Source organism: Chlamydomonas reinhardtii, chromosome 2 (genome assembly GCF_000002595.2).
Source record: "Chlamydomonas reinhardtii strain CC-503 cw92 mt+ chromosome 2, whole genome shotgun sequence".
In the NCBI taxonomy this organism is placed as follows: Eukaryota; Viridiplantae; Chlorophyta; class Chlorophyceae; order Chlamydomonadales; family Chlamydomonadaceae; genus Chlamydomonas; species Chlamydomonas reinhardtii.
In genome coordinates, this window is record NC_057005.1 from 8,343,548 (window position 1) to 8,354,414 (window position 10,867).

At 58.4% G+C, this 10,867-nt stretch overlaps 1 protein-coding gene across 1 annotated transcript; it reads left to right on the forward strand.

Moving 5' to 3' along the window:
- The first annotated feature begins 1,234 nt into the window (after positions 1–1,234).
- CHLRE_02g141426v5 (uncharacterized protein) lies at positions 1,235–6,251 on the forward strand. The gene is made up of 2 exons (XM_043060087.1): positions 1,235–1,831; positions 3,052–6,251. Exons 1-2 carry the CDS (start codon positions 1,774–1,776, stop codon positions 3,291–3,293), a joined length of 300 nt encoding a protein of 99 aa, XP_042927857.1. The 5' UTR covers positions 1,235–1,773; the 3' UTR covers positions 3,294–6,251.
- The last annotated feature ends 4,616 nt before the right edge of the window (positions 6,252–10,867 follow it).

Consider the following 10,867-nt stretch of genomic DNA (forward strand, 5'->3'; position numbering starts at 1 on the left):
CTGCTATACGGTATGACCCCTGTTGCGCGCGAGAGCACGACTGTTCCCCCGCCAGCGCCGGCTTGCGGACCATCAGCCAACGTGTCGTGTAACTGCTATACGGTATGACCCCTGTTGCGCGCGAGAGCACGACTGCTCCCCCGTCAGCGCCGGTCTGCGGACCAGCCGCCAACGTGCCGTGCAACTGCTATACGGTATGACCCCTGTTGCGCGCGAGAGCACGACTGTTCCCCCGTCAGCGCCGGCCTGCGGACCAGCAGCCAACGTGCCGTGCAACTGCTATACGGTATGACCCCTGTTGCGCGCGAGAGCACGACTGTTCCCCCGCCAGCGCCGGCCTGTGGACCAGCAGCCAACGTGCCGTGCAACTGCTATACGGTATGACCCCTGTTGCGCGCGAGAGCACGACTGTTCCCCCGCCAGCGCCGGCCTGCGGACCAGCAGCCAACGTGCCGTGCAACTGCTATACAGTATGACCCCTGTTGCGCGCGAGAGCACGACTGTTCCCCCGCCAGCGCCGGCCTGCGGACCAGCCGCCAACGTGCCGTGCATCTGCTATACGGTATGACCCCTGTTGCGCGCGAGAGCACAAATGTTCCCCCGCCAGCGCCGGCCTGCGGACCATCAGCCAACGTGCCGTGCAACTGCTATACGGTATGACCCCTGTTGCGCGCGAGAGCACGACTGTTCCCCCGCCAGCGCCGGCTTGCGGACCATCAGCCAACGTGTCGTGTAACTGCTATACGGTATGACCCCTGTTGCGCGCGAGAGCACGACTGTTCCCCCGTCAGCGCCGGCCTGCGGACCAGCAGCCAACGTGCCGTGCAACTGCTATACGGTATGACCCCTGTTGCGCGCGAGAGCACGACTGTTCCCCCGCCAGCGCCGGCCTGTGGACCAGCAGCCAACGTGCCGTGCAACTGCTATACGGTATGACCCCTGTTGCGCGCGAGAGCACGACTGTTCCCCCGCCAGCGCCGGCCTGCGGACCAGCAGCCAACGTGCCGTGCAACTGCTATACAGTATGACCCCTGTTGCGCGCGAGAGCACGACTGTTCCCCCGCCAGCGCCGGCCTGCGGATTCCTGAGCCCCAGTTTGCTCCTGCAGAGTCAACTTAGCCCTGGCTATAGTGTCCCTGTCAGGGCCCTTTCCTCGATTGTCCAAACACTGCAGGGCAGCATCAAACCATTGTCATTTAATGTTCATAAATGTTCCTTAAATGTTCATTAATGTTAAAGGCTTATGACAGTGGGAGACACGTTCCACAACTACTCAAGCACAACTACTACACGGTTAAGACCATGCTCTTCTAGCTCTTCTTGTAAGACTTGGCTCCTCTAGCTCCTCTTTATCCCTCACAGCAGTTTGCAAGTCATGTTGCAAGTCCATACTCCAAGGGCCACAGCAACAAGAGGGGTATGGTGTAGGCATCATGTAGGTAGGCATCATGGTACTAGTTCTGAGCCATCAACACTCCCCCCCAGCAAAAGTAGACAGAACTAGCAGACTCCCTAGAACTTCGTACTCTGACAAACTCCTGCAACACAAGTAACAACAAAAAACAACTATGCTACTATGCACACCATAATAATAATAATAATAATCCCAACGCTGGCCCATAGGGCCTAGCATGTATTAACGGGGCAACGCCTTCGCTGATCATCTCTCAACCCAGTTCGAGAGAAGGCGGGAAGTCACCACGACCACCTTATCATTTGCCGGTCCTACCCACCGGTGGGAGCGGGGTGGATTAAGCCCCTGGTGTCCTATCCATGTTCAGCTCGGATGATCTACCCTCACGGCTTTCGGTACCTGAGATCGGGGGATCAGGTAATGCCGACTGTCGGGCAACATCTCAACTGAAACTCTGGATCGCTCCAGAAGTCCGGCCCCTTTGCCAGCACTTCACGACCGCTCTCTTATCTGACGTTAGCCACGGATGACAAGGACACGACTAAAGAGGCGTGCGGTCCCTGCGGAGCGCCTGTGCGTGATTTGAATACGCACGGAGGTTTCCCCTGTACCGAATTTGGGGAGGATCGAACTCGGGTCTGAACCGACGTTACACACCAACTTATCTACCAGCTAGGCCGGGGGCCTGATTGTGCACACCCTCCTCCTCTGGGCGTGAGGCGGGGGAGGGGGTGGGCGTGGGGGCTGTGATGGAGATGTGCGATGCCGCGCGGGACGTACGGTGAAGGTGCCGGGGTGGGGAGTACCCAGGTCGGCGATGAGGTTTACTGCATCTATACTGCCGCCGTCCTGCAGCCAAGACCTTTGTTGAAGGGCAGCGTGTGTGTGTGTGTGTGTGTGTGTGTGTGTGTGTGTGTGTGTGTGTGTGTGTGTTTGTGTAATGCACGGTATGTGTGTGTTCGTGTGTGTGTGCCTGGGATCTCCCCAGTCTTGTGTTTTGATGCCGCGGTTGCATCAAATCAGTGATCTCGGCATAGGGGTACAGGGTCAGCGGTGGTGACTTGAAATGGGGTGCGATGATGGGCAGGGTGTTGGTGGAACGTGCTGCTGGCTGCAAGGATGTAACGTGTGCTGAGGTGCTGCAGGGTGGGTCGGAGGATTCTGGGTTCTGGGTTGTGCAGGTTTGGAAAGGTTTGTTAGCCGTACAGGCATTGATTGGTGCAAATTAAGGTGCAGTCGCAGCTGAGGTGCAGGGCGTCTGGCCCGACGCAGCGAACCCTGGTGCAGAGCCGCCGTACGTGCTTTGCTCAGAGGACTCGCAGCCAACGCCCGAAGACACAGCTCGGTTATGGAACCTCAGCGACGACCAGCAGCAGGCGTTCATGCTCCATATGAAATGCCGGTGCCGCGCTCAGTGATGCTGGTGCTTCTGCTTTACGGCATCAGCCGTTTCAGCCTCGCAGCCGGCATCGGCCCAAACACACAAGGCTGTTCACCCGAAGGGCCACGCAGTGATTGCGGTGCGGCCAGGGCGGGGGGGTCGCTGCACATGCCGCGGCTGCTGCAGCAGCCCCCGCCCCCGTCCCCTCAACCACCACAATCCATACTCTCAAACGCATGCATATTCTGTTGCTCAGGCTATTACGGAATTCAACAAGCCGAGTGCCCCGCCAGCCCCTGCCCCGGCACCACAGCCGCCGCCGTCCCGTACCCGTACGTCAGCGCGGGCCCCACACCGCCGGTGTATCCTCCTCCAACTCCCACTCCTCCTCCCCCGTACATCGACACGCCCTGCTGCTGCCAGCCGGCTGCCGCGGCCTGCTGCTGCGGCAGCTGCTGCGCATGCGCCGGTGTCGCGACCGACACGTACGCCTGCTGAGCGGGCTGCGGAGAGGCCCCGCCGCAGGGGCAGGGGCAATGCGTCCACGACATTCCCCCCTGCTAGCTAGCAGAGGCGGCCGGCGTCCGTCAGCCCCCCGTGTGCTCGGTGCTCACGGGCAAAGCAGGCAGCGGCAAGTCGCGGGTGCTGCAGGCATTGCTGTGGTTTGCATACCAGCATCGCTGCGAGTCTCTCATTGCCCTCGTGAGCTACACGTGGCGCGCCGCACTGCATGTGAGTTGTGTGCGGGGTGTGCGGGTGTGTGGCTGCGTAGGAGGAGCGGTGCAAGAGGGGCTCAGTTCGGAGGTGAAGTGTGGCGGTGGTGGACTGGTCCTGGTAGTCCTGCTCGTGCGTGCCGGGGGGTTTAGCAGCCAGGGAGCCTTACATGATCATGCTGTTGACTTCGGCCGCTGCCATCACGGTCCATTTACAGGACTCTACGCCAGGCGTGCTCGGCACCAGCACCACGTCCTTCTTTGCGACTGCTGGCACCTTTGGTCCGCCTCACCGCGATCGAGTGGAGCCACGAGTGGAGCGCAACCTTAATGGTGTGCGCTTCATTTTCCTAGATGAGTTTAGCACGTGTGGGCTGTCCCACTGGGCGCACATTTGCATGCATGTGCACGCGGCACGGAGGCACGTGGGTATAGACAGCACGCACCTATATCACGGGCCGCTGTCAGATCTGCATGGCCTGCTTGTTGGCGACTTGCGTCAGTTGCCACAGCCACGGCACGCGCCGCTATATAGTGGTGCTGCGGAGGAGAGCTTGCGGCGGCTGCTGGCGCCGGGCGCGGGGGACGGCGGGGCCATGGAGCGCCAGATCCGGCAGCTGGAGCATCCGGAGGGCAGCATGAACCTCATGGGGCGGGAGCTGTGGAATATGGTGCCGTTCGCGTTCGTTCTCACTCACCAGCATCGGCAGCAAGCAGGTGTAGGCGACAACGACGAACCTCTCTTCATGCTAGCAGAGAAGTTTGGTGGCGTGCAGGAAATCTCTCAGGCAGATCTGGACACAGCGTGCCAGCAGCTCAACACGCGTGTTTGGCGGCCCCCGAAGCCAGGGATTGACCCCGTGCCCCAGCCCTTTGCAGTTGTCCAGCGCCATGTCGTGCGGGTTCCACTGGCATTGCAGCTCGTGCAGCTGCATGCGCTCGCGCAGCGTCAGCAGCTGCTGCTGTGGCGTAGCGCGGACTTGTCGCCTGACGGGAGCAGCTTACCTATTTCGCATGTGCATCAATTAGAGGCGCTTGGCGGGGCCGAGGATGATAGCGGTGTGCCCGCTGTGTGCGCATTCTTTGCTGGCATTCGTTACGTGTTTACATCAAATGAGCATGTGCGTCTGTATCACATCAACAACAACAGTGCCACAGGCACCTGCATTGTTCTGCATCCCAACGAGCCACCATTGCCAGATGCAAGCATTGCCCCCGTGCATGTCCTCAAGTTCGTGCCCTCGGCTGTAATGGTGCGCCCCGACGGGCCTGATGCGGGTCGGGTGTCTGTCGATCAGGCCCTGGATGTTGGGGAGATTCCTGTTTTACCGTGCAGTGCTATGTTCACATCGCAGCATGCAACCCTGCGGTTGCCTGTGATGCGCTGGGGCTTTCGTGTGGAGCTTGCGTACGCAGTCACCGATTACTTCGCGCAGGGGCAAACTCTGCCACCGCACGAACTGTGGCTGGTGGATATGTGCAAACCGCAGCACGGTTGTTGGCGGCGGGCTTCGATTTACGTAATGCTCACCAGGTTTCGTGGGTTGCATGCCTTGCATTTAGTGCGCCCGCTGTGGGCCTCGCGGGCAGAAGAGCGCCGGATTAAAAAGGCGCTGCGTACCAGGCTAATGCCCGAGGCAGATCTAGCTGCAGAATGGCAGCGGCTATTGAGGCTCTCGCAGAGCACAGCAGTAGCGGTGCCAGGTATGATTGTGCGCATTCAGGCCAGCATGGCTGCCTCATAACCAAGGCCTTCAATGCATGCATGATTGCAACATCTGGCATGTGGCGGTGAACGCTGGGTTGTCCTGCGTCCCGGCCAGCATGGATAGCGTAGTGCTTTTAACATGCGCGAGGTGTACTGACAGATGACCTGGAAGCGTGGAGTACCTTGTGGATGGTGAGTGCTGACTGCAATTTACAGCGGTGACTTTCTTGTTGGTGTTTGGTGTGGTGACCATCATGCTTGGCTTCGCTGACTGGACGTATGTCACTGAGCTGTTTGACAGGCAGGCGTAGAGCAACGTGTACATTCGGGTTTAGTTTCTACCTGTCCTGTCTCTGCGTGAAGCCGGGGTATTGTTTATGGCTGTTCTGAGAACAAACTTCCGATCGCGGGGTCGGGATGGGGGCAAAAAACAACTTGTTAATCAACTCATCAAGTTGTTATTGCGTGCGCACCCAATCCCCCCGACACCCCCGATGGACAGCGAACAATTTTGAGCAAACATAGGGCTTTTCGGAAGGGAGAACTCACTCAAGCAGCACATGCCTCTCATCCTCTACATGCTCCTCCCCATCAGCGTGGCAAAGCGGACAAACTCTCTGTGCTCTCTCCCTGTGCGCACCCTGCGCACCGCGTGGGTTGTTAGCCTCAATCATCCACACGCCCATCCTGAATCTCATCATGGAGACATGCCATGCTCGAGGAATGTAGATTTGCGTGTGCCGTGTTTCCCCCATCCAATGCTTGTAACGACATATCTTCACGCCAGGCTTGACCCCCTGCTTGCGTCACAAAATCCCGTGGATTAACCTCTAACCTGTTGCTAGCAGGGGAGGGGGGTATGCAACTCGGCCTGGATCCAGCCCGGGCTGCATGGGACCCGGCCAAAAGGTGTTCGGACCCCCCAACGCCTGCTCCTGAGACTTTATTATTGTAACCTGGACAAATGTGTAGTCATATGAACCGACAGATGTCGCTAGGAATGGGGCGCAGGCCCCTCTGTAACATTTCGAGTGTTTGGGAGCCATCTTCGGCCGTTTTGGACCACCGACCGATCTATACAGCATGGACTAGTGGAATGGGCTCGAAAGCTAGTCGCCAGGCGATTCGCCGCGCACTGGAGCTGCTGTGGGCCCTCAAAGCAACGGCAAGTCGGGGGTAATCGGCCCTTTGCGGGCTCGCTGGGCATTCTAAGGAGCTGCCAGCAGCTACCAGAGTACCGCAAGGACAATAAGAAGCCCTGGCTTGGGCTGGCGTGGCCTTAGAAGTCTCAAGGACGCGGCCGGTGTGGCATTAGTTCCCGCCCGGACATGCCCCTGGCGTCACGAACGTCCATATGGCGTCGCCTCCGGCTCTCCTGCCGTGGTTAGGTGTCTTGGCCAAATAGACATCTGTATGAACACTGTGCGCCTGGCCCGATATAGTTTAGACGTGCGCAGACGGTCTGCACTAAGGTCGCGAAATTCCAGGGGTTTCGCGTTGCGGACTTGCGTAGCTGCGCTAAATCACTGGGACGCCGTTGTGTCCTACAATTATGTGAGGTTCCTCATATACAGAGCTGATTGCCAGGGCCTTAGAGAGGACCGGTGGCTCCAACCAGAATGCTGGCACATTCTTGCATCGCCAGGACCGCCCAAGCGAAATTCCCTGGTGGTTTCGTGTCTTGGCCAACTAGAGGTGCAGGGGATCCTAACGCGCTTGTCACATCGACAAACGGTTGAGATTTAGGGACATGCACTAAGGTCGCGTTTTCCGTGCCATTTCGCCGCCCTATGGCGCCCGCCCGCGTGCCCCGGTATCCGCACATCAGCGTGTGGGTTGAGCGCCAAACACTGCCTGTGACCGTAGTTCGGTGGTATGCATAAATGGGAGGCGCCAGGCGCCAAGGGGTGGTGTGTAATGGCACCTGTGTGCCCTTTCCCATATCGCCTTTCACCCTCCCTGTCCTGCTGCCTGCCTCTCTTCCCTGCCGCAGATTCTCCTAGTATACCTGAGCATCAGCCCACAAGTTACAACATTCAGTTTAGCCATGGGCCGGGATGAGCAGAAGCAGTACTTGCACTGCGACACGTGCGGTAACAAGGTGCTCTCGTACAGCTTCATCCGCGTCTGGAACCACCGGTTCGCACTACCTCAGCGCCACCATGGAGCCCAGCAACCCAGTGCTTCCCATTACTCCCCAGCCGCCGCCGGCGAAGGTTGGCTTGCGCATTCGTTTCACCCAGCACAACAGCACTGTGCAAGCAGAGCTACAGCAAGGCTATGAGGAGGAGCAGGCGCGGAACCAGTATCGGGGCCACTATGCAGCACACTTCTTGTCGCGGGCTTGGTGAACACGAGCATCGCGGCTGGCGCAGCGGCACAGCCGCGTGTATATGGCACGGAGGTACAGCTGCATCAGCAGGCGCCGGGGTCAAGAAGCGCTGTAGTGCCTGTGGCTGCTGCTGCAGCCGCTGCTCCACAGCAGCATGTGCTGCGGCGCAGCCACCGCAGGAATGCTTCCAGCGTCAGCGGTATCGACCTTGACACTTTCGAGCCGCCACCACCGGATAAGCAGTTGGAGACGCCTGCTGCGCCGTCACCGCCAGCGCCGGAGCAGCTAACAGCTGCACCCGCCACAGAGGACGCCGTTGCTGCAGGTTTGACGGCGGTGCCAGAACCGGAGGCAGCTCAGCTGCGCCCAGTCCTGCGGGCCGTGTCAGACTAATGGACTGGCACCACGCCATCTGCATGCGAGCTGGTGCTGTATGCTATCCTCCGACTTCACTTCGCAGACAGCGGGTTCACGATTAGGCGGTAGGTGCAGCTGCTGCTGGCAGAGCTTTTGTGGCGGTTGGCATCAGTGCGGGGGCGGCCGGCTTGGCCGCGTTGGAGCCCGTGGCTCCCAAGCCCGGGCGCGCCAAGCGCGGGCTCCCCGCAGAGGCACCGCCCGCCCAGCGCGAGGGAGTGCGCAAACGGCTGCCATCTGTGCGCCTGAACGACTGAGTGCATTGGTTACTGCAGTGCATTGGTTACTGATGTCGTAACCACCATATGATTTAGCAAGATAGAGCTGTGATGGGCATACCCAATTCTTTGCAAGCTTTTCGCATGTACTACATGAATGAACACAGCAGCCTGAACGCCGCGCCCGGCACGCATACAGCATGCGCGCGGGACTCCATAGTGAGGACTGATCCAAATGCCTTTATTATGTATGCACGTCGTGTAGCACATCACCTAGAAGTGCATGTAGCTTTGCTTCGGGCGCGCATGCGTACCGTAAGGAACCTTGACATTCATGGCCGATATTCTCTCATTTCTTAGTACCAGGGAAGCCTTCCCTGCCTAGTACCGTACAATGCAGTATGGAGTCGGAAGGGAACAACGCAATGAGCACGGAAGGGAAGAACGCCGTGGCCGTACAATGCAGTATGGAGTCGCAAGTGGAAAGAAGTGAAGGGCAGCATGGCTGAGAGTGCAGCGTCAGCACAGCATGTAGCATAGAAGCGATGACACGGTTTATGACTTGTACATGTACACAGAGGCAGGTGATATTAAAGGCGGCAGTGAGGGTGTTTTGTTTATCCGCACGGAAGCGTGGAGATGGGCAGAGGCAGCACGCCCCTGGCCAACCAAGGGATGCACACAGTAGGCATCAGGGTAGACGACCATACGTGGCCACTCACGAGATGCAGGTACGGGCAGGGTAGGCATCAGGGTAGGTGGTACACGCATGGTGGGGGTGTTCATACATGCACAAGGAGACCGGAGCATGAGCACAGGAGTCACGAGTCCCCCGGCCAGGAGGTGCATACCAGCGCAGCCGTGCTGGGGCGCACAAAGCACAGTGGAGGCATGTAATGAACTTTTAGCAGAAATCGTGTGTTTCACGGCTGTGGGCTTCACGCTTTGCGCCCAGGGGTAAGGAGCCTCGTCCAGGGGCCCTCGCCTGAAAGCGCGGGACGCACGCGCGCGCTGACACCAACAGACACGGACCAAACCCCTAAATATGGCATCGGGACGTATGCGTAGAGGTGTGGGCAGGGGCCGCTGGGTTCTCTGGGCCTCGGAAAGGGCACCAAACGGCCATTTCCGCGAAGGGTCTGAAGGGCACCGGGCATCGCTCCTGAGAGGCCGCGCCCTTCGCTTTCTGGCGTTCACTTTAATTCAACAGGGAGCAGCAGGCCTTCTGAGTTGATCACAAGTGTCCGGAATTTCGTTCCCCGTGTTTCAAGTGCGCGCACATTGGCCATGGCCGACTCACTCGACGCACTCGTTTCTGGGCACCTGTCGGTTCATATGACTACACATTTGTCCAGGTTACAATAATCAAGTCTCAGGAGCAGGCGCTGGGGGGTCCGAACACCTTTTGGCCGGGTCCCATGCAGCCCGGGCTGGATCCAGGCCGAGTTGCATACCCCCCTCCCCTGGTTGCTAGCCCAGTCCTCCTCAAACTTCTCGCGTACCTTCCCCATGAGGGAGGCAACATCCAGTTCTTGCGTAGTAATGCGTGTAATATTGGCCCTATGTTCAATATGTCCGTCGCGATGTTGGAGCTTCAAAACCGACAAGCATGGTGTATAGATACACCTGGTAGCCTGAATTCCTGGTTTTTCCGCGATGTTGGTGTATTCTGTTGATGTTGCATCATGTCGTGCTTTGTCGCATTCTTGGTTTTTGCACCGGCGTGGCCTTGTTTGTAAAATTCCGCGGCGCCCTGATCTTATCTTGTCCTTCGTTATGATCTGGCCAAAAACACGTTCTCGGCGGGATTCGAACCTGTGGCAACACTTCGCTAAGCGCCATAATCAGACCCTCCAGAGGAGGGTGTGCAAGCAACCTCTGCCGTGGTCGATACTATGCACACCATACCTATGCACACAGTCATAGCAAAGGGGCAAACCTTGGATGTGCCCACATCAACTCACACCCCACCAATGCCCCCAGGATACATGAGACCGATGTCTGGTTCTGGTGAGGTTCTTTGCCCTGTATCATGAATGGCACCCCACATACACATATACATTACTCTGATATACTAGTAGGCCAAGACAATCAATCTCTCAGGCGATCCAGGTTTCACGCCTTTTGTCCTTATTGTACCGATTATACAGGTTAGATGCCTCGATGAAATTTGATGGAAGCGGCTGTTTCCGAGGGGGCTTCCAGCCAGGGCTCCCCGGATGGCACAAGCTTGGCGTTCCGCAGGGTAGTCCTGCAGACACAATGGAGTATAGATATGAAGGAATGTACGGTCAGGTTAGGCTTTCTGGGCTTTCAGGATCTCAAGGAATCTGCCATGGGGCATCCCTGACTTGCCTGTCCACACATCCGCTGCGAAGTAGCACGGCACCCCAGCAGTGAAGAAACTGCGTAGCTGTGCATGGGCAACAGTGTGATGTTGGGAAAGGGTAAGAGTAAACGGACAAGTGATTGAGAGGGTGGAGGGGGTAGAGGGGGGTGGAGGATGTTAGTGACCAGTTGTGACGTGGTTGTGACTGCGACTGTGATGCGACTGTGATGCGACTGTGATGCGACATGTGTGCCTGCGACATGTGTGCCGTTCGGGAGATGGCCGGGTTCGGGAGATGGCCGGGCCTGGAGCGCCTGCCTCCATCTGAGGCAGGCTGTGACCGCTGTGACTTGTGGTC